The 25,090-nt window shown below is 34.5% G+C and overlaps 1 protein-coding gene across 2 annotated transcripts in view; it reads right to left on the bottom strand.

The window, feature by feature from the left end:
* Positions 1-363: 363 nt before the first annotated feature.
* The window catches only part of LOC131073912 (aldehyde dehydrogenase 1), a 92,125-nt gene continuing 67,398 nt past the window's right edge, over positions 364-25,090 (bottom strand). The window contains exons 8-10 of one of the 2 annotated variants that reach the window (XM_058010419.2): positions 1,023-1,160; positions 857-918; positions 364-723 (exon numbers count right to left, since the gene is read on the bottom strand). In XM_058010419.2, coding sequence (XP_057866402.2) covers positions 450-723; positions 857-918; positions 1,023-1,160 — 474 coding nt within the window. In that variant the 3' untranslated portion in view covers positions 364-449. The remainder of the gene's footprint in view (positions 724-856; positions 919-1,022; positions 1,161-25,090) is intronic. The other variant, XM_058010420.2, reaches the window with a different exon arrangement.

The raw sequence follows: 25,090 nt of genomic DNA, 5'->3' as shown, positions 1-25,090 counted from the left end.
CAACTACTAAATTCTCCTGTCACCAAATGTAATGTGGTATCTTTGTAACCTTCCCTACAAACAAAATTTATGTAATCATCTATGGTTGCATAATTTTGAATTATCCACTCAAATAAAAAAAATACTTTTTTTTACAAAAAAATATAAACTATTTAAACTCATTTATGGTTTGTTGTTAACTTTCAATTTCTCTTAAGAAACTAATTAAATACAAAAAAAACATATGTGTATCCCAATCTCATGTTTAAGAAGTTAAAACTATAATTCTATCTTGGTGTACTTGCAAAGAGATTTTGGAGTAGCTTGAAATAAATGTTAAATTAGAATAGCATATTGCCCATAAATCCCAATATTTTGCATGTCTAAATTCAAATTGATAAAATATATTAAAATATAATAATTTTTAATTGAATACGAGAGAATATTATAATATAGATCTGGTGGGTTTATCATAACCATGGCGACTCTTGAAGTGGAGTAATAACACACTTGACTTGTAAATAACTTTCAAGGCCTTTAAGGCCAAGCTCTCTCCCAATTCCGCTCATTTTATAACCTCCTAATGGACAATCTGGACTACTTGCATAAAAACTGTTAATCCATACTCTTCCAGCACGAAGAGATCTAGCAATTCTATTAGCCGTATTTATGTTGTTAGTGAGAACTCCAGCTACTAGACCATATATTGTTTTGTTCCCTCTTTCTATTACTTCTTCTATAGTCCTGTCAAGAAAATTAAAAAGTACAATGAATTTTAAAGAAAAAATAAAATAAAATATTATGGAGGATACAAAGTAAACAATCATAGTGGAACATTAAAAAATATTGTTAATACATTAATATTATGCACTCTTACTTGAATTTTAAAATGGACATAATTGGGCCAAATATCTCTTCTTGTGCAATTCTCATATTATCCTGCATTGAACATAATAATCTTTTAAAATAAATTATTTATTAACCAAAAAAATGAATTAAAATAACAATAAATTAAATGTATTTGTTAAATATAGATAAAACACCTCAACATCAGCAAATATGGTAGGTTCAATATAGAATCCTTTTTCACCCAAAGAATTGCCACCTATGAGCAATTTAGCTCCATCTTCTTTGCCATATTGAATGTATTTCAATATTTTTTCAAATTGTACCTTTTCAATCTACAGTTAAACAAAAATATATTTTTTAATATAAATAATATTAAAATATTTAATACATTAGTGAACAAACTTAGTATGGACTTGTTACTAAACATTTTTCATAAATAATAAAAACATTTTTAGAAAAGTTAACCTTTATTTTCATTTTGAGAAAATTAATTGTCTATATGAAATTAATGTGGCCTTAAAAATATTTATATTTGAATAAATGTTTTAAGAAATGAATATAAATATTCATTAGGTGTAAACAAAGCACATTAAAAATGTTTGTTAGAAGGCAAAATTGAAGTGCATACCATAAATAATAAAAACATTTTTAAAAAGTTAACCTTTATTTTCATAATGAAAAAATTAATTGTCTATATGAAATTAATGTGGCCTTAAAAATATTTATATTTGAATAACTTTTTAAGAAATGAATATAAATATTCATTAGGTGTAAACAAAGCACACTAAAAATGTTTGTTAGAAGGCAAAATTGAAGTGCATACCAGACTATGGGGTTATATTAAGAGCAGTGCTTGCAGGTTAGAGGATTTAATATTAGGTTTTAATTCTTTAACTTATATAAATGTGTGTGATTTATCTTTAGGATTATATATAGTTTATTATGAATCAATTGATTGTTCTAGCATAAGGCAAAGATTGATTATCATTTAGAACAATGCGAAGTGATTAAAACCAATGCGTGGAAGATGACTTCAAGGTATATTTCAAAAGAATTTTTACTCTAAACACAATGGATATGGGAGGGAAAAGCCTTGGTGCACATAATGTAGGAAAATGGTGGTTGTTCAATGAAAAAAAATAAAATATCCTACAAAAATCTTGAATGGTATAAATAATGGTGTTTCAAGTTTTGAATAAGGTGGATTTTCAACTAAAGGGAAAGTGAAAATTAGTGTGATGTGGAATTTCTAAAGCCATTTATGGGTTTAGGATCTAATATCTTATAAGGATGGTGAGATTTTATCCAAATATTTTTAAATTCCAACTAGAGGCAAAGGAAGTTCTTAGGAATGTAGAGGGTTCTTCTCATGGATAAATAGATATTAAAGGATGATATTTTGCACTAGGTAAGATTGGAGAGGAGAGGAAGGATACAATGATATTTTTCATCTCTTAAAATTTATCTTCATATTTCTTATTTTTGTATAAGGTCTTATATGAGTCTATCCCATGTGAAATTTCATGGCTTTTTGTGAATTTCATTTTGGCTAAGATATTTAGAATGTTAGGGGTAGTAATCAAGTTGATGAGTTAAAGATAGCTAAATATCATACTATATGTTCTATATTTATTATTTATCATGATTTGGAGTTTCTACTTCCTACCAATATCAATATAAAATGTCCTCCACATCAATAATCTTCATTCAATATTTTCCTTTATCCTCTAAGGTCTTTTGTCTCTTAGTTTGTTGACTATCAACTTCCTCTACATCTTGGGATATTGATGCTTCTTTTGATTCCTCATTCCTAGGCTTGACATAAGGCCTCATAGGTACACTAGGGTCCCTCTGATTTGTAGGCCTCTCCTTAGGAGCCATTATTTGATCAACATTCTCCTACTGTTTTAGAATCCTAATTTTTTTTTCTTCCTTTGTAAATAAGCCTTGAAATGATGGACCTTTCCTTATATTTTCCTTCTTTACATTCACAATCCTTAGCTACTAATTCTTTTTATCTTTTACTTCATCATATGATAAAGAACTTATGAAATATTCTTCCAATTGCATCTCATGAACAAAGATATACTTTTTTATCCAAAGCCTCACTGCATTAATGAATCCCTCAAGATATAAACTAACCTTGCAACAATATTAGACAATCTATATCTATTCAACAAAGAATGCATTTGATCAGAGCCTTCTTTATTGGTCACCTGGAAATTACACCACTTTAGATAAATGGGGAAAAGAGAACCCTTCTTCTATCACCTCAATTTAATATTATAAACTTCATTCAATTTCTAAATGATCTCCAAGTAGGTAATCCTTCTAGGCACACAAATTGGTAGTAGATGAGATCTCATAGGAAACCCATAGATTTTGAAATAGGTGGAGTATCGGTTCAAATGTCAATGTCCCCAATTGTGTATTACTCCGAACTCCAAATTCCTCTCATGTGGTCTCATGAAATCTGTTATTTCTATGGGAATCCTCTCCACATTCTCCTAAAGATTTGTCATTATTTTTCTTATAAATAACTCTTCAAAAATAATAAAATCAAAATTTTCACAATCCCTATCGTATAGATAGGTCAAGCACTATACTGGGAGGGGTTGATCTTTCTCATCAAATCTCCTTACCCTCAATGTTTGATCCAAGATATATCTACCATCATATGAAAACATGTGACACATCAAAGAGTGCCACTTAAACTAAAACTCCACAATATTGAACTTAATGGCTATTGTTTGCTTGTGCATTTGTTTCGCCAAAAATGTAGCAAAACCAAATTCCATGTTAGCTATATCTTCTCAAATATCCATAGCCATATACATTATGGACATTGATATTCTATGTTGTACATCTTCACCAAAAATCTAGCAAAACGAATACTATGTTTTTATGAAGTATTCCTTAAAGGTCTCAATGCCAAATGGCTCCTTTTCAAATACTCTAACTCCTTTTTCATCATGACCCTTAACTCCAAGTTTAGAAATTTTCAGTAATCAATGCACAATTCTATGAATCTCATATCTTTCTTTGAATTTATCTAGGTTTATGACCTTATTTGTTGTTTGACTAAGATTAAAAGCCTCAACAAACATATGACTTGGCGAAAGCTACAATTGGGGTTTGTATATGTTGAAGATGTAAGAGCTTCTGGAAAGATTAAGCCTAAGTACAAACATATTGAGTGTTGGGTCTCAAATCAACAGATTGGACAGGTTCTAAGGAAATGCCAACTCCTATGATCAAACCCTCTAATTGACTTGGCTAGCTTATAGAGTGAACCTATTTGGTTACTAACTCTCTCACTTTAGGCTCTGTAGGACCTAGGCGGGTATACTTACTCACTAGTTGTTCCTTTAGCTAATGCTTTTTATAGCAGATTTAGTGTCTTAATCTGATATCTTCTCGTCTCAAAATGGCATAAGTTTCTTAAACAGATTGATTTCAGATGTGTGTATTGATCTATGTATCTTGTAAAAGTATATATGTTGCACTTTGGCTAAATTACCTTCTATACTTACTCTACTAATCCTAATGCTTAAAAGTAAAGGGTAATTGGTATGGTTAAAGGGTTTGTTTACAAATGACCAATGCCTTTCCTCTTATTTGGGCTACAGAGTCTTATATTTCTTCAGGACTTATTGTGTAAACTTATGAGACAATTTTTAAACCCACCCCTTTTGGTAAGTCTGTTAGTTACTGTTTCTTATGAGCTCTATTTTGATGTTTATATTGTAAACCGCTTGAATGAGTTTAACCCTAACTTTAAGAGACCATCCAAGGAAGAATTACAACGAACAATTACAATTCACAAGTAAATCCTTTTGATCCAAATCTACAATATGAAACACAAAACTTTACTGGAACAACATAAATAACCTTATCTCCTTTAGATAATATCACAAGCAACTGCCTTCTAGAAATATGTTAACTCTCAACACATATGAGAAAGAAAATGCAACCGGTTATTTTTGATAAAAAGTTTAAAAGTACAAAATTTGCCTCCACTTTTTGTCTCTATTCTCCCCTCTTTACATTTTACTTCACACATATATCTGTGGTTGAATGGTTTTCATACCCCTTTGGGTGAAAAGACACCCCCCTTTTAAATAAAAATAATTCCAAATCCCGAAATTACCTTAGTTTATGTAATTAATTGTCACTTTACAAGTTGTTTAGGCATATTAGAGGTGTTTTGAGGCTATTTTATGGGTATATAATGGATAAATGGTCTTTAAATGATGTAAATACCCCATTTGGTGCTTCACAATCCATTTTTTATGCCCATTATTGTGTTTATGTTATGGTTTCATATTGTGCAACAAATATAAAACATATTACTTGTACCTATTCAATATATATATATATATATATATTTAGAATTTTTCTTGTTCCTTGTCTTGGAATCTGGAATTCTAAAAATTGCAAAATTTAGGGTTCCAATAGTGGCTCTGTCTGGGGATGTATGCCCCTTGCGGGCATAGCAAGAATTCAAATCTCTGGTAGAGCAGACCATGTGCCTTATTCATTGACCTATTTTGGTGGCCTCAAGCCCCAAAAACTGAACACTAATTCTTTCCTCTATCAAACATCTGATTCTCATCATGAAGTAGTATAAAAACTTTGAAATTAGTGATATCACCTGATTGGCAATTCCCGTCATAAGATGCATCATCCATCCTTATTTTATAAGGATTCTTTATTTCACCTGGATTACCATTATCCCCTATTCCATAGGAAATGGTATTTATACTTTTACAAAAGTTTGCTTCTTGTGGTATCCGCATATTCTTTATCTCTATTTTATTGGAATGCTGCATATTATCTAACTGGTACTTCTTTTCACCTTTTATTTTATCTATATGTGATGTACCTTCCTTTTGTAACTCTCTTATTTTTGTGGTCCTTTTATCACATGACTTAGTCATATTATTACCCATGTTGTCTTCACACATGTTTGTATTGTCCATACTGTTTGAAATTTTTTCTTTTCATCATATAAAGGATTTGAGAATACATGAAAATCCTTTTCACACATATCATGGCAATAGGGAATATGATTTTCCTCTATCACTTCATCACATAAGGGGTTTGAAAATATTTGAAAGCCATTTTCAAATTCGCATACCTCTTCTTTATCAATTGTATCATCAAGGTACTCAGGTATGGATTCACTTTCCTCATGACTAGTACAATATTTTTCATCAATGTTAGCAACAATTTCTTCAGGGTCTGACTTGTATTCACAAACATCATCAATTGCTTCTTCATCAGATGGGACTTCCAAAGGGATAACTGATTCTTCTATATATTCATCTTCATTTGCATCTCTTATGTTGATGTTACTCGTCTCATGCAAATCATGTAGTTTTTTATTCAATTCTTCAAGAATTGAACATGCTGACTCCAAGCTGTCAGACCCACATTCTCTCACGATCAATTCCTCCACTATAGCTGATTTAAGTTGTGTATTATCAGGCATTTGGAAATAAGTCACCATTATTCTGCCAATCATTTTTTCTATAGATTCACCTTTCTTTCTTCTTATGTTGTAGATTGCATTGCCACAATCATAATCCGATTGAATCTGATTTTGGTATGGAGAACCAATTGAAGGGCTAGCGGCTGAAGTGTTGTCCTCAATTACACCGTAGAATTCTTCCATGAACCACCACTCAAGTTCTTCCCAAGATGAGATACTTTGTGGGGGTAACAAGCTGAATGACTGCTCTGCAACATCCTCCAATGTTAGCACAAACCATTTCATGATTGTTTCTTCTAAGTAGATTCTGAAGGTCTCAATAAACCAATAAAATGATTTTAGATGCCCAATTGGTGATTCCCTTTCATCTCCATGGAACCTCGGCATACAGATCTTCAACTCACAAGGAAATGCATATGGATACTCAGAGATGTTATCGTAATCCAATGGCTTAAAACTTCTTGGAATATTCTTGCCTCTTTGTGGTTGTGGTTGCCACTATGCATATTTTTCTGAAGATGCTTCTCCATAAAAATATGGATATTGAAACATATTGAATGCTTCTGATCTTTTTCATTTAATTTTCCTTTTTATAGAGTCGCCACCTCTTTCATAGAGGACATAAGTTATTTCTTTCTTCTGAGTTCTCTCCCACAATAGAGTCTTAATAATTCTTCCCCAGCAAAGTCACCAATCTGTTGGGTCTCAAATCAACAGATTGGATAGGTTCTAAGGAAATGCCAACTCCTATGATCAAACCCTCCAATTGACTTGGCCAACTTATAGAGTGAACCTATTTGGTTACTATCTCTCTCACTTTAGGCTCTGCAGGACCTAGGCGGGTATACCTACTTACTAGTTGTTCCTTCAGCTAATGCTTTTTATAGCAGATTTAGTGTCTTAATCTGATATCTCCTAGTCTCAGAATGGCATAAGTTTCTTAAACAAATTGATTTCAGATGTGTGTATTGATCTATGTATCTTGTAAAAGTATATATGTTACACTTTGGCTAAATTACCTACTATACCTACTCTACTAATCCTAATGCTTAAAAGTAAAGGGTAATTGGTATGGTTAAAGGGTTTGTTTACAAATGACCAATGCCTTTCCTCTTATTTGGGCTACAGAGTCTTATATTTCTTCAGGACTTATTGTGTAAACTTATGAGACAATTTTTAAACCCACCCCTTTTGGTAAGTCTGTCAGTTACTGTTTCTTATGAGCTCTATTTTGAAGTTTATATTGTAAACTGCTTGAATGAGTTTAACCCTAACTTTAAGAGACCATCCAAGGAAGAATTACAATGAACAATTACAATTCACAAGTAAATCCTTTTGATCCAAATCTACAATATGAAACACAAAACTTTACTGGAACAACACAAATAACCTTATCTCCTTTAGATAATATCACAAGCAACTACCTTCTGGAAATATGTTAACTCTCAACACATATGAGAAAGAAAATGCAACCAGTTATTTTTGATAAAAAGTTTAAAAGTACAAAATTTGCCTCCACTTTTTGTCTCTATTCTCCCCTCTTTACATTTTACATCACACATATATATGTGGTTGAATGGCTTTCATACCCCTTTGGGTGAAAAGACACCCCGCTTTTAAATAAAAATAATTCCAAATCCCGAAATTACCTTAGTTTATGTAATTAATTGTCACTTTACAAGTTGTTTAGGCATATTAGAGGTGTTTTAAGGCTATTTTATGTGTATATAATGGATAAATGGTCTTTAAATGATGTAAATACCCCATTTGGTGCTTCACAATCCATTTTTTATGCCCATTATTGTGTTTATGTTATGGTTTCATATTGTGCAACAAATATAAAACATATTACTTGTACCTATTCAATATATATATATATATATTTAGAATTTTTCTTGTTCCTTGTCTTGGAATCTGGAATTCTAAAAATTGCAAAATTTAGGGTTCCAATATTAAGGATCTAAGGTTTACCGACATTCTGGATATTCCATAATTTGAAGATCAGATTGTTAGATATGTTTTGAGCAGAGTGCATAGATAATTTATCTAGTTGGACATAATGTATAAGATTTCGAAGGAGGCCATCAGGGCCATCACTAGTTTATCACAAGTTGGACAATGTCCTGAGAAGAAGGTTTCTAATGATCAAGTCAACAAGATCACTGGGGCAACATCGGACAAGCGATAAATTAGGGTTAGTACTATCACCGATAGAGATATCAGATTCAGAAGCATGGTCATTGGTTGCAAAGTAACTCAATCAAACCGTTTGACTTCTATTTCTAGCTCCTCCATTTATGCAGCTCATAAAATGATGAGGGAGAATGAGAGGTTAGATCTATGTAGTTGGATGTTGGATGAATTGTTGATTAACCTAGGAAAGATCAAAGGAGAGAAGAAGGGAACATTCTGGTATGGAAACCTAATTGTCTGTTTAATGTTATTTTTTGTCAATAAGACTCTCAGTTTTGGGAAGAGACAATGGGCATTCAATATCCCGGTAGGGAGACAACTAAAATAATAAATTGCTACATTGGGTAGTCAACGAGATGACAAAGTGTGGGGTTACTTTAAAGCATTTCAGAAGGCTATGAATTCTAGGGAGAGGGTTCCTAAGCACATTGTTAAGAAGTACTCAACTGAGATATGCTTCATGGTTAAGAAATATGAAACTTTGATAGAAGTTGTAAAGCTCCAGAAGATTTGGATTGAGGAAATGGGTTATGAAGTTGATGCACAGATTCTAGATGCTTATACAAAATTGCTAATTGATGCACCTATTGATGAAACTATAAAAACCTTTGGTATGCTAAGAAAAAGAAGCAAGAGGTTGAAACTAAGTTCAACCAAAAGAAGAGGGAGAAGCAGCAGGGCAAGACAAGCAAGTTTGTGGAACAGGTGTCACAAGACATCAAGGCATTAATTGATGTTGTTCCGAAGAAAGGAAGGAAGAGGAAAGAGCCAAAAATATTCATTGAGCCTATTGCAGTAGAATCTAGATCTTATGATGACACACCCTTAGCTTTCAAGAGGGTATTGAGGAAGAAAACTAAAGAGACTAAGGTCGAAGCAACTGGTTAGGAAACTTACTATCAGGGTACAGACACAGAAAAAAAGCTCCTAAAGAAATACCTTCTGCCCCATCCAGTACTGGAAGAAGAAAGAAGAAGGATGAGATTGATCTAGCACTTGTATCTGGTAATGTAACTATTATTCCACCCAAGACTTGTGCAGAATCAGTTGATGAAATTACTGAAGATGGTATGTTAAAGAATGTACAATTTTATTATGAACATTTGGATAATGATGAATAGAGAGAAGTAGAGGAATCAATATTTTTGTATTTGGATATATATATAAGAAAGCATTATTAAAAATTGAAAATCAAATACCAGCATAGTTATATGACATACTAGATGCTAGAAGATTATCAGTAATGGAAGTGGACAGACATATAAAGATTTAGGAATTGTTATCTGTTTGTGTTTCTATTACTCCAGTGGAGATGGACATGACACATGAGATTGCAGACAGGAAAATCTTTCATAGCAAGCACAAAATAATCAGTCTCATGTTGGGTAGGGTCAATGAGATAGTCAAGGAGACCCACAAAGCGTGGGTTAAATTCTTTTCAGAAAACAGTAGTTTTTATACTTCATCGGAACCTAAGATAGATACTGTAGACATCCCAGTCGAAGGGAAAGGTAAAGGTATTGTGGGTACTTCACCCTCAATTTTGAAAAATATTAAGATAGTGGATATTGAGCCCCCAGTAGAAACTAATGTACAGACAAATGTTGAGATACTGACAGAATTAGAGAGTGTAAAGGTTGCAAGTGTACAGGTTTCTATTATTGAGGACAATAGTCCTCTAGATCATAGCGTATAAGATGAGGTCACAGTTCCTATGGAGGAACCGACAGTTACTGATCAGATTGCACCAAGTGGCGAAGCCACTGGTGCAAGTGAGGAAGCTAAAAAAGCTAAACCATCAGAGGAGGAGAAAGGGGAATCCAACAGGGAACTGGTAATGAGTCCATCATTATTGTTAATTGACGCCTCGCAGGTTGAAAAGAAAAGCATTACCGAGATGAGTTCTACTGAACTCATGATGATGGCTACACAGAAAATGATGAAGGAAGGATCTATGGATAAAGGAGTTATTGACCAGTCTATCATTGTTTTGCATAGACTTGTCTCAGAGTGCAAATTTGACAATTAGGCGAGCCCATCTGGTAAGGTAATCACACAACACATTTCAAAGGAATTTCGGTCTTTACAACAGATATCAAACCGACAGGCATTGGAGAGGTTTATACAGGCTAAGAGAGCTACATTTGATCAAATGATTGAGTCAAAGAGGAAGGAGATTAACGGTAAGTTGAAGTTGATTGATAATGCATTGAGGCAGTGTACTAATATTTATAGAGTATGTTGTAACATACGTTTTCTTACAGCTGAGACATATAAAAGGATTAAGGATATTCAGGAGGAGATTGTAGGTATAGTCAATTCTTTTGATGGTTCAAATTCATTGACTACATTTATTGATGGTCAAATTTTAGTTTTGGAAGCCCAAGTTTTAGCTCTTGTGAAGGAAAAAGATAAAATCATAAGGAGAGCCAGAAGTCTTAGAGGGTTGGTGAGTCCTTGGTTCGATTCATTAAGTGTACATAAGAAAGAGTGTATAGATATGGTTGGTAAGCCCACATCGGCAGAGCTAAATGAGAAAGGGTCATATGCCCATATGCTAAATGGACTTGTATCTATTTCCGGCACTTTCAAATCAAGTTGGGATACTTATCTAGTGCTTTTGGAGAAGGCCTATCCAAAAAATTTCAAATATATTTAGCTCCGGTAAGGTATTTTGGGACATTCCTTGTATAGTCTTTCATTTTTCATCTTGTTTTTTTCTTTTTGGTTGACATTGATGTCAAAGGGGGAGGTATAGGTGAAAAATATTCAGGAGTTTTTGTGGTATGGATTATTTTGTTCAAATGGATATTCAACTCAGGGGGAACAGGCTCAGGATGAAACTGGCAGATGGAAACCATGATTATTTTTCACATGAGTGTTGCCATCAATGCCAAAGGGGGAGATTGTTGGCAATTGACACTCAATTGGTTGGTTTCAATATGTTGTCATTGATGGCAACATGGCAACATGGCAACATGTTTTGGCTTCATTTTTTATTTTTGTAGTGTACCATCAGACACTTCACCGACACCGGCACTGACACTGATAGGTTGGAAGGAATTCTTTGGTTACCAGTGTTACAGGCTGACATGGTTTATATTCAGGTTATCGATATTGGAGGCTGACATCATTTGGGAGATCCAGCATCGGCAATTGATTTTGATATTCATGTATTTATGTTCTTGATCCGACATGTATATTCATATTGTAATTATCTTTGTAAGCTGACATAAGGCATGATGAATTGTAAAGGGTATATAGATCAGTTGGTTAGATCATTTTGTAATGTGTAGGATATAAGGTTATGGAAGGTAATGGAGATGCAAAATATATGAGAGAAATCATGTATGTGAGGATATTTATGTAAGAGGGTATTTCGGTAAGGGTTTAGGGTTTCAGACCGAAACAGACAGAGCTTAGCTGGAACTGCATTCAGGGATAGAAGATGCTATCTTTGTAGTTCAATCATTTCTCCGGATTGTAGTCTAGATTTGTATGTAGTTAGTGAGGCTCCTTTTGTGATTGAGTAGTGTGCTCTAGGCTGTAAGCCTTCTTGCAAGTGCAGGCCCCTATATTTTATAATATCTCTTCATATGGCCAATGGATTGATATTGTGGGTCACAAATCCCACCATGGTTTTTTCTCTTTGAGGTTTCCCACATATAATTCTTTATTTTATGGTATTCATTTGTGTAATTGGCTTATTGGTTGCTTTACTTCTTTCAATATTATATGTACCGGTATACCGGTTGGTGAATGCATGTTTTAATAAGGTTAAAATTGATCATTCCGGTAGAACACTGATTCACCCTCCCATCAGTGTTCTTGGATTCCAACAATAATTTGGCAATGAATGCTGAGGAGAAGTTGCAAAGAAGACAACAGAGACAAGGAAGAGGTAGAGGAAACACCAGTAGAGGAAGAGGAACAAGACATACTCAAGAAGACCAAGGAGATACAAGAAAAGGTAAAGAGCAAGTTACTAATTTTAGAGGCACAAGAGGCAAGATTTGGAGGAGGAAGAGCTTAAAATACATTGATAGGAAGGTGCTATAATTGCAATGAAGTTGGTCATTTAGCATTCAAGTGTCCAGAAAGACAAGGTTCATCATCAAGAGGTGACTGAAGAGGTGAGAAAAGGGTTCAACTTGTGCAAGAAGAGGATGAAGGAAGTGTTAATTCCCCAAGAGGATGTGAACTAGAAATTGGAGACGAATTGATGCTAAGGAGGATGCTCTTGAACAAGCCCAAGGACAAGGATATTACACAAAGGAGATCACTCTTCAGGACCAATTGCAAAAGCAAAGGTAAAGTATGTAAGATGGTAATAGGTTCTGGTTCAATAGATAATATGGTGTCTAAAGAAATGGTGGATAAATTGAACTTGGAAGGAATTCCTCATCACACTCCTTACAAAGCATCTTGGGTAAGTGATACTCAATCACTTTTGGTAGATGAACAAGCTTATGTTGATTTTCCGATTGGAGATTATAAGGATTGGGTTTTGTGTGACATTTTGCCCATGGATTGTTGTCACCTACTCTTAGGAAGACCGTGGCAATTTGATAAGGAATCTTTGTATGATGGAAATGCTAACACCTACACCATCAAGAAGGATGGGAAAAATTTTGTGTTGACACCATTACAAGAGGATACTGAAGCAAAGAAGGAAGTCAAGGTTGTCTTGGTGGGTAAGAAAGAGTATGTGAAGAATAATGAAGAAGAGACAAGCAAGGTTGAAGATATCTCAAGGAGTGAGGTTGTTAAAGTTAAGAATTTGAAGGTGGTTTCAAATTTGGATGATGGAGGTTAGATGGAGATGCCTAAGATGGATCAGAAGAGGGTCCAAGAGCAAGTCTATAAGAAGCCACAAGGTGGTTGGAAGGATGGAGGTGCAATCATAGTGGGGACCATTGTTTGTCCTCTGGAGCCAACAAGAATTGAAGAGAAATCATTTTTTACCATTGCAACAGTTCGAGGAGCATCAAGTAAGGTTTTGAATGCAGGTGTTTAGACAAAGATGATAGTACATAAGGATAACAAGTCAAGAGCAGGCCTAGTTGCAAGCAACCAATCATGGCAAGGAGTGCATAGAGGTTATAGTGCTAGGCATGAGTCTTTGATTCCATGGAAGCAATTTGCAGCCCAGAGATCATGGGAAAGACATGGAGCAATAGAGAAGAAAGGTGGATCAGGATAAAGAAACCCCTAATGGGACATGAGTTCTCTTCTAGTGGGGGTGTATGGTGCAGGAGCACCCAAGGCACCATTAGGCCTCTATGAGGCAAATTATGAAGTTTTTGTGTTTTGAAGGCTCGAGGTTGTAAATACAGTCTTTTAAGACCATATGTGATGTAATAAGGTCACTGAGACCATTGTATGTTAGGTCAAGTCCTATTAGGGTCATATTGTTAATATTGCTAAAAAAAAGTCAAATTGTCAAAAGTTGTCATTTTGTGAGAAATATGTCTCAATGAGTCAAACTGATGTTTAATGGTATGTAAGGGTTTTTGAATCTATTTGGACTTATCTAAGTGATTTTGAGTCATGGTTTGGGCTAGGATCAAGTTTTAGGCAAAAGTTGCTCATATTGTCAAAAATTGTCAAATGCAAATTTTTGTGTTTGAGAAGGTAATTAGGTGTTTGTTAGTCATGTTGGTTCAAAAAGTGGTTATATTAGTTGGGAGGCCTTGGAGGAATTCAAATAGGCCCTTCCCATGACAAAAAAGAGGTTGTATGGTGATTTTGTAAGGAGAACTCATTTGAAGGCAATTTGATGATCATTTTCTCTGCAATTTTTTTAAAAATTGTTTCACTTTGCTTCATAACTTTCTTATTTGGATGAATTAACATGTAAGAGTGGAATTTTTGGAAGGATATATGTGTTACCTTTCATTTGGGACTATTTTTGTTCAATTTCATTGAGTTTTGATCCTTCTACAAGCGGATTTACCAAACCTGGTCTGAAAACCTAGGTTTTGGGGCTTTGTCAAAGAAAAATGTAGAAATCTCCATTCCATCAACAGATTGCCTTAATACTTGGTGGAATGGTGGATATGGTAGTGTTACAGATGGGTTTTAAACATTTTTTGTGGAGGAAGAACCTACATGGATTTTTGAGCATTTGAGGGCTTAACATCCTCATGTGTTAAGCCGATTGGACAAGGTTTGAGAAGACATTTGGATTTATGGTACCATAATAGTTAGGAGACCATAAAATATATGAAATCCTTTCATTTTTTATATTCCCTTACCTTCCAATTTGAGTGTGCAGTTTGGTAGAGTGTCTAAGGGGTGTCCCTAGTGTATATGGAGACCTAATAGGGCTCTTGAAGGGTTGTAACAGTCAATTTTTGAACACTTTTCTCCAAAACACCATAGCCAGATTTTGGTATATGTTGTGTAATACCCAAATGGGTATTCAAATATGGTTTTAGTTCTATTTGAAAACCTCTATGTGCCCAAAATACGGAGTTTGTTGTTATAAAAAGAATATGGGTTGTACATTATCAGTCCATTTTTTGTCAAGCTGCTCCAAAACACTCTATGGTCATTTTGAGATATGTTAAATAACTTTCAAAAGGATATCTAGGAATGTTCTTTTTTTGTGTGTATGGTCAGGGTGTCAAAAGGTATGGCCAAAAATCTCTCTGAGTAAGGCTACTAGCACCTAGTCACCCCTAGAGAGCCAATGGTGTGGAATGGCCTAAACGGGTTTGTTTCAAAGGTGGATTTGGTTGATTTGAGTCTATTTGGATTTAAGGACATGATGCAATTCCTACTCCTAGCCTTATGAGTGCCTTTTGTTGTGTTGTCTCAAAATGCCACTTTATGAGACATTGTCAAATAGTGGAAACCTTGGGTTGAGTAACCTATTGTGTAGCATAGAGTTTGGGGTTTGAAACCATATCCTTGGTGTGTTGTAGACCCTCTTAGACACTCTGCATCAGGTATGAGTTAACCACAAGAGGATCCCATCCATCATTATCATCATTAACATTTTCTTTAGTAAACATTTGATCATGAGATATGAAAAGAGATAGATGATGAAAGATTACTAGAGTTTGGCCACCCAAAATTTCATTGACTAGTAGGTGCCAAATAGGTAGAGCATCTACTACCAAGACACTACCAACCTCATTGAAAATGATCCCTTCTCATAGGAAGAAGATAATCAAAGGAATGATCCTCCAAATTGTCATAGATAGGATGGGTATGGCTATGGTGACACCCCAAGGAGGAGTGTGACCTTAAGAGGAGGTGGGAGTTAGGGATACCATTTCTAGAGTATGAGAGGAATTGCCTTTATGATCTAGTAAAACCACTAAGTGAGATACCTCGAGCTCAAATTTTTTTATTGTACTTGAATTTAAAATAACACGTATACAAAATAATAGCCTTCGCATAAATAAAAAATTCATTATTAAAAAACACATCTTAAAAAATAATGGAATTTATTTTCATTTGCTAAACATAATATCCACCCTAAAAGCATGCCAAATCTAAATGAATTTGTGAGAGATGTGAGGCCAATCTCCTAATAGCCATATTCCTAGAGAATGGCTTCAATATGAATGGTATTGAGAAGTCATGTATCTAGAACCAAAAAATATTGAGCTTTGGGATAAGATGAGAAGAGATGTTTAAGAGACTCTTGATGTTTGAAAAAGGGTAGTGAAGATAAAGAATTCCCAAACAGAATAATCTAGAACCAATGGAGAGGTCTTGAAAAATAATGCACCAAGAAAATGAGCCAATTTTGGCTCCAACAATGTCAACCGTAGAATTTGGAACTCGTGTTGCTAGACTAACACTAGAGACTACAAATGCCACCACTAATTCAAGGTGGGCACTTGATGAGACTTGTAATTCCAAAAGGTAGTATTATATACCATGTCCAATCTTTTCAGTGAGATTTTCGTGATATAATATCACTTATGTGAACCATATAAGCTAAAATGGCTTTTATAATTGTATCAAAGGTTTCACAATCGTAGTTATAAATAAGATATCTAGGGGTATTTTGATACTCTTTTTGAAACATCTTACAACATGAACTTAAAAAATCTTCACAAAAGGATGTTTTTGTTCACTAATAAATAGGAGACCACCAAATATTTTACTTGTTCACGGTAATACTAGTACAATAATTACAACCATCATGGAGAAGGGTGATCCTATTAATCCTATGAGAATCTGGTTAATACTGAGAGGGGGGTGAATCAGTATTAAGACCAATTGAAACTTTAAACTCAATATTAAACTAATCTCGGATCTGAAACAATTTATCAAATGTGTCAACTTATTTAATTAGATCTAATACCCTCTTTATCAGATTTGCTTAACACATTAAACAAATCATTTACCACAACTTTCACCACCAAAGAAATCATATAAACTTGATCATTTACCAACTCATTAACCTTATCAATCAGATCAAAAAAATTCTCAAACAACTTCTTATCAGTACCGGTAACCTCTGATAAATTTTTGATAAAACATCATAACCGGTGTCACATAAATAATGCATGAAATGAAATATAAACAAGAACATCACATGAAAAACATTTCACACATGAACACCATAAGTTTTTGATGCGGAAACCCAAATAGGGAAAAACCATGGTGGGAGTTGGCACCCACAAATATTTGTACTCTTTTGAAGTATGGCATGTTAGGAGCTTACAATACGCCCAGTTAGGAGCAGACCCTATTAGGAGTCACCTAGTTAGGGGATTTGCCTTGTAGCCCGATTAGGAGCTTGATGATCTATTAGGATCAACCACTTGAGAGGATTTAACATTGTTTTGAGAGTTGCCCTTTTAGGGGAATTAAATGTTTAAGGCCTATTAGGACCTACCCGGTTAAGGGATTTAACCTGTTGCAATTGTTAGGGAACAACAGTAAGAAAATGATCTATTACTTGTACTTCTCTGCTTGCTTGATCAGATCCAGTTATACACAACACTTTGCAACTCTCAGGAAGATCCCACACTTCACTTGGATGGCATAACACATTCTCTAAGATCATCAACACAATAAACATCAACCGTGTCATCCTAAATAGCCATCTTAACTAGGTCGATCACAAAACCTAATTACATCATGAATTTACAATTCAAATCATAAGAGATCATCATAGATTGTTATATAGATCATTACAACAAATTACAATGCAATATCAATTGTTGGTTGATCGTAACCCATCACGAAAATCCGATTTGTACCAAAATCAAACCCTCAAAACACTTTACTAAGAGTTTTACTGATTCCCAATAAAATCTTCCTTGGATCATGCCAAAACAATAATTAAATCTTTCACGCGGGTTGTGTCATGTTACCAACTTCATGTAGACTCGCCTTCGATCACCATCATAACAGAAATCATTACCGGTTTGATGATTTCTTCACCGGTCTTAAACCCTACTAAAACCTTAGCAAAACTTCATCAAAAATTTAAAACACACCTTCTGGTAATCTCCACAAGTTTCGGTTCCGGTCACATACACCTTTCCATGATACAAGCTCACCATCCAAACCACAAATCACCAATCATCATCGATCGATCGATCCAATCAAAATAGCGTTGCTTTACCGATTAAAGTCCTATTTTATAGAGTTTAGTTCACTACCGGTAAACCCTATCTTCCGGTAAACTAAATCACTTAGATGACAAAATAAAGACATCGGGAACATCAGGAACATCAATTGACATCAGTTGCCATAAATGACAACACAAATAACTGATCATGTCATCTATTCATAGAATCTCAATCTCTTCATCACAAATAGACTTCTATCCTTTACTGTGCAGTCATTAGACTTCAACTGCATTACCTGCATCATCTCATCTGCATCAGTTATGCCAAATACCAACAATCTCCCCCTTTGGCATTGATGGCAACACTAATTAGTTATACAATCAGAGTATCATCATCATCTGCAACTTGCTTGCCGATATCACAGCATCTATCGGTTCTCCTTCTTTAGTCATCTCCCCCTTAACCAATGCTTCACTCAATCAAATCTTCTTATCTTAAACTTCTCCCATATCAACCATATCTGATTTCTATTCTTCTCCCCCTTTGACAACAATGCCAAAGATGTAAATGCATCACTTGTCTTCAATTCTCCTATTGTCTCTTCCATCATCTTTGCTACTCCAATTAGAAAAATTATAACACAGCATTAAATCAAAACTTTACATCAGACTTGTTCCCCCAAAGGAGTAGCCTACACCTTCATCAATCCTTAGTGAAAAATAAACATGAAATCCACAGGATTGATGGATCTCCATCATTCTATTTTTTCTAGTGTAGGGGTCTAACCCCTATTTACCTCTAAGAAAATCAAAGGTAGCCTTCGGTAAGAGCTTAGTAAAGATATCAGCTAACTAATCTTTACTCTTCACATATTCCATCTTCACCTCTTTTTCTTGAACTTTTTCCCTTAGGAAGTGATACTTCAATTCAATGTGCTTGGTTCTGGAATGAAGTACAGGATTCTTAGAAATGTTTATTGCACTTGTATTATCACAATAGATAGTCACCGGTTCTGACATATCTATCTTGAATCCTTCTAGCACATGTCTCATCCATATTGCCTGCATGCAATTCATGGATGCAGCTACATACTCTATTTCAGCTGTAGATTGAGAAACACAACTTTGTTTCTTGCTCGTCCATGCCACTAATCTTCCACCAAGTAGAAAGGCTCCATCGGTTGTGCTTTTTCGGTCATCCACATTACTTGCCCAATCAACATCAGTAAAGACATTTAAAGTAAAATTTCCTTTATAGGGATACCATAAACCATAGTCTACTATGCCTTTGAGATACCAGAAAATTATCTTTATAGCCACCATGTGACTCTCTTTAGGCTATTTTTGAAATCTAGCCACTAGTCCTACAGCATGAGCAATGTCTAGTCTGCTATGGACAACATAGTGTAGCTTTCCAATCATAGATCTATACTCTTTTTCACTAAGAACATGGGAATCATCTTCCTTTGGCAAATTGCAACCAGTCACCATCGGTGTCCCTACCAGTTTGCAGTCTTCCATGCTAAAAGCCTTCAACACCTCTTTGATATACTTGGTTTGACAAATAAAGATACCACCATCCAGTTGTTGAACCTATAAGCCAATAAAGAACTTAATTGCACCGATTAGAGACATTTAAAATTCCTTTTTCATTGTATCAACAAAGTCTATACACATGTCATCATTTCCACCAAAAATTATATCATCAAAAAACACTTCTGCTATCAGCATCTTGTCTCCATCAGTCTTCAAATAAATATTGTTGTCCTTATCGGTACGTTGGAATCTAATTTTAATCAAATGTGCATTTAATCTCTCATACCATGCCCTCGATGCCTTCTTTAGACCATATAATGCTTTGTGCAATTTACACACCATGTCTTTATCATCGGTCAAGAAAAATCCATCTGGCTATTCAATGTATACTTCTTCTTCTAGAATCCCATTCAGAAAGGCTGACTTGACATCCATTTGGTAAACTTTGAATCCCTTATATGGAGCAAATGCCAGTAGCATCCTTACACCTTTTAATCTAGCAACATGTGCAAATGTTTCACCATAATCCACACCTTCCTCTTGAGCATACCCTTTACAAACTAACCTTGTCTTATTTCTTACAATCCTTCCTTCTTCATCCAATTTATTCCTAAAGACCCATTTTGTTCCAATTACATTCTTATCCTTTGGTCTAGGAACAAGTGACCATGTTTGATTCTTCTCAATTTGATCTAATTCTTCATTCATTGCATTCACCCAATCATCATCCTTTAGTGTTTCCTTAAATATCTTGGGTTCAATTGTAGATATCAAACATGAGTTCTCTTGGATCTTTCCCCTGGTTTGCACGCCTACATTCTTATCACCAATTATCTTCTCTTATGAATGATTCAATCTGACATATCTAGGTATTGCATGTTCTGGTTTTGCATCTTATTCATCAGGTTCTTCATCTTCTTCTCACTGTCATCACTTACTAGTTGAGAATCCAATTGTGCATTTGTTAGTTCTTCATTATTCTTTGCCTCCAGTTCAATGATCACAAACTTTTCCTCATTATCATCCTTTTCAAGTTCTGAACTGCTTGTACCTTCAGACTTATCAGATAGATCATTAACTTTTACATTAGTACTTTCAACAATTTTCTTAGTTCTCTTATTGTAACATTTATATGCCTTACTCTTAGAAGAGTAACCAAAAAAGATTCCCTCATCAGATTTTGCATCAAATTTCTCAATGTAGTTATCTCTCTTAATAAAACATTAACTTCCAAAAATTTTGAAATAACTTACACAAGGGGTTTTTCCATACCATAGCTCATAGGGTGTCTTATTGTTACCTCTTTTTACCAGTACCCAGTTTAAAGTGTATACAACAGTACTAACCACTTCTATCCAAAACATTTTGGATACATTACCCTGCAATAACATGGTTCTTGCAGCTTCAACTATTTTTTTGTTCATCCTTTCTGCTATGCCATTCTGTTGTGGTATCCTCGGAGCAGGGATTTGTCTCTTTATACCCTATTCATCAAAATACTTAACAAATTCATCAAATGTGAATTCACCTCCTTGATCTGATCTTAAACACTTCAAGTTCTTACCAATTTCCTTCTCAACCAGAGATTTAAATGATTTAAATTTATTAAATGCTTCTGATTTCTCTCTCAAAAATGTTACCCACATCATTTTAGAATAGTCATTGGTGAAGATCATGAAATACCTATCACCATAATAACTCTTTGTTCTCATAGGGCCACAGAGATCAGTATGTACCAAATCTAAAACATTCTCAGAAATACAATTCTTGCTCTTGATATGTACCAAATCTAAAACATTCTCAGAAATACAATTCTTGCTCTTGAAAGAAATAGAGGGCATCTTACCGATTTGACAATCTTTGCATATCACACTATCCGGTTTGACAAGTTGGGGTAATCCTCTTACAACACTTGACTTGCTTATCTTAACCAAATTATCAAAATTAACATGACAACATCTTTTATGCCACAACCAACTGTCTTCCATTCTTGCAACCAGACAATTATTAATATTACTATTCAAATGGAATAAGTTAACTCTAGTTTGCTTCTCGGTAGAATCAGTTCACCATTACCTCCAAGAATTTTGCAGACTCCACTTTTAAATTCAAGAAAAGAACCTTTATCATTCAGCTGACCAACACTTAAAACATTATGCTTAAGATTATCAACCCAAAATAGATCATCAGCATTACTCTTCACATTTAGAGATATTGAACCTTTACCTTTCACCATGCAAAGAGAGTTATTTCCAAATCTAAGAACACCTCCATCAAATTCATTAAGGGTTATGAACTTACTTTTATCTCCGGTCATGCGGTGTGAGCAGTCACTATTTATGATCCATTCATCACTATTCTCCATATGAGATACTAGTGCCTTTTCATCTGACAGTTCCTCCTTCATGGCTACAAACACAATTTCTTCATTGTCATCTTCTTCTTCTGACTCCTCATCGGTCAAACCTTCATCTACTACAACATAACAATGTTTCTTGCCCTTTCCTTTGAATCTTCTAAACTTCTCTTTCTTATTGGTGTTAGGACAGTTAGCAGCAATATGACCAAATTTACTACAAGAGAAACACTTCAAAGGTAGCTTTCCATTATACTTAACAGTGCCTCTTGGAAATTTGTTTTCTAACAGTGCCTCAAGTTCCATCACTTGATCTTCATTGTCTTCATTTCCCCAGTTTCTTCCATGACTTGTCCTGCACTCAAGATTTTGACATGTATCTTTTCCTTTTTTAGCAGATGAACCGGTAACAGAAGCTTTAAAGGCAGATTTAGTAGATTTTGTTACACTAATGTAAAAACTATTTAACTCGAAATTTGTAAGCTTATCAATCAATGAATCAATAGTTACCTTATCCTTTGAAATAGACCTAAGTTCTTGGATTGCTGATACTCTTATAGCATACTGAGGTTGAAGAGTTTTGAGCATTTTACTTACTATTGTACCATCTTCTATTTTACCTCCAGCACTCTTTATGCCACCAACAGCTTCTTTGATTCTCTGACCATACTATCCAATATTCTCTCCTTCAAGCATTCTCATGTCATCGAACTTTCCTCTCAAGCTTTCCTCTTTGGATCTTTGAACATGCTCATCTCCTCCATAGATTGTATTTAAATTTTCCCAAACCTCACCTACAGTTTCCAATCCTTGAACATCAATATATTCTAAATCAGATAAAGTACTTATGATAGCTTCTAGGGCTTGCATATTATCTTGTTGCTATCTGAGTTCATCTAGTGTCAAGGGAGTAGTGGTAGGAGCAACATATGTTGTTTCAACTTGCTTCCAATATTGTGCACCAAGACCTTTGATGTAGATCTTCATTTTGTCTTTCCAGATCTTGTAGTTATCCTTGTTGAACTTGGAACCATCTTTCTTCATCATCTTGACTTCCTCATAATCTTTTCCTCAAGCAGTTAGGCTTTTTGCACACATAGGACCAAAGCTCTAATACCGATTGTTAATCCTCTGAGGATCTAGTTAATACTGAGAGGGGGGGTGAATCAATATTAAGACCAACTGAAACTTTAAACTCAAAATAAAACTAATGTCATATCTGAAACCATTTATCAAATGTCTCAACTTCTTTAATCAAATCTAATACCCTCTTTATCAAATTTTCTTAACATATTAATCAAATCATTTACCACAACTTTCACCACCAAAGCAATCATATAAACTTGATCATTTACCAACTCCTTAACCTTATCAATCAAATCAAAAACTTTCTCAAACAACTTCTTATCAGTACCGGTAACCTCTGATAAACTTCTGATAAAACATCATAACCAGTGTCTCATAAATAATGCATGAAATGAAATATAAACAAGAACATCACATGAAAAGCATTCCACACATGAACACCATAAGTTTTTGACATGGAAACCCAAATAGGGAAAAACCACAGTGGGAGTTGACACCCACAAATATTTGTACTCTTTTGAAGTACGCCTTGTTAGGAGCTTACAATATGCTCGATTAGGAGAAGACCCTATTAGGAGTCACTTGGTTAGGGGATTTGCCTTGCAGTCCAATTAGGAGCTTGATGATCTATTAGGATCAACCTTGTGAGAGGATTTAACACTCTTTTGAGAAATACCTTGTTAGGGGACTTAAATGTTTAAGGCTTGTTAGGACCTACTCGGTTAAGGGATTTAACCTGCTGCAATTGTTAGGGAACAAAAGTAAGAAAATGATTTGTTACTTGCACTTCTTTGCTTGCTTGATCAGATCCAGTTATACACAACACTTTGCAACTCTCAACCAAATCTCACACTTCACTTGGATGGCTTAACATATTCTCTAAGACCATTGACACAATAAAAATCAATTGTGTCATCCTAAATAGCCATCTCAACTAGGTCGGCCACAAAACCTAATTACATCATGAATTTACAATTCAAATCATAAGAGCTCATCATAGATTGTTATACAGATCAATACAACAAATTACAATGCAATATCAATCGTTGGTTGATTGTAACCCATCACGGAAATCTGATCTGTACCAAAGTCAAACCCTCAAAATACTCTACTAAGCATTTTGTTGATTCCCAAGAAAATCTTCCTTGAATCGCGCCAAAACAATAATTAAATATTTCATGTGGGTTGTGTCGTGTTACTAACTTCATGTAGACATGTCATTGATCACCATCATAATAGAAATCATTACCGGTTTGATGATTTCTTCACGGGTCTTAAACCCTACTAAAACCTTAGCAAAACTTCATCAAAAATTTAAAACATGTCTTTCAGTAATCTCCACAAGTTCCGGTTCCGATCACATACACCTTTCCATGATACAAGTTCACCATCCAAACTACAAATCACCAATCATCGCCGATTGACCGATCCAATCAAAACAACTCTTCTTTACCGGTTAAAATCCCATTTCACATACTTTAGTTCACTGCCAATAATACCCATCTTTCAGTAAACTAAATCATTTAGATGACAAAACAAGACATTAGGAACATCAATTGACATCAGTTGCCATCAATGACAACACAAATAACTTATCATGTCATCTATTCATAGAATCTCAATCTCTTCATCACAAATAGACTTCTATCCTTTATCGGTGTAGTCATTAGACTTCAACTGCATTACCTGCATCATCTCATATGCATCAGTTATGCCAAATGCCAACAGATCCCACAATAGTGGGTTACACGTTTTGGCCAACTTTGACACTTAATTGAACATTTTGAAAAAAAACCTTCACTTTCCAACACCTGTAATTTTTAAACCGTTAGGAATTTAAAGATGATGTAATCTAGTGATTTGTGAAATCTTTTCATCAGATTCAAAATATATTTTTTTCAAAAAAAATTCAATCAGTTTGTATTCATTTTTTCATCTCCTTTGAAAACTAGTTTTTAACAACAAACACCATTTTTTAAGAGTGATGTGCATTCTGTAACGCAAAACTTTTTTTCTACAAATGATAAAAACTTGATTCTTTCAAATTTAGGTT

The sequence above is a fragment of the Cryptomeria japonica genome, chromosome 9 (assembly GCF_030272615.1).
Source record: "Cryptomeria japonica chromosome 9, Sugi_1.0, whole genome shotgun sequence".
Classification (NCBI taxonomy): domain Eukaryota; kingdom Viridiplantae; phylum Streptophyta; class Pinopsida; order Cupressales; family Cupressaceae; genus Cryptomeria; species Cryptomeria japonica.
The sequence above is the reverse complement of the archived record's forward strand: the minus strand, read 5'-3'. Positions and strand labels throughout refer to the sequence as shown.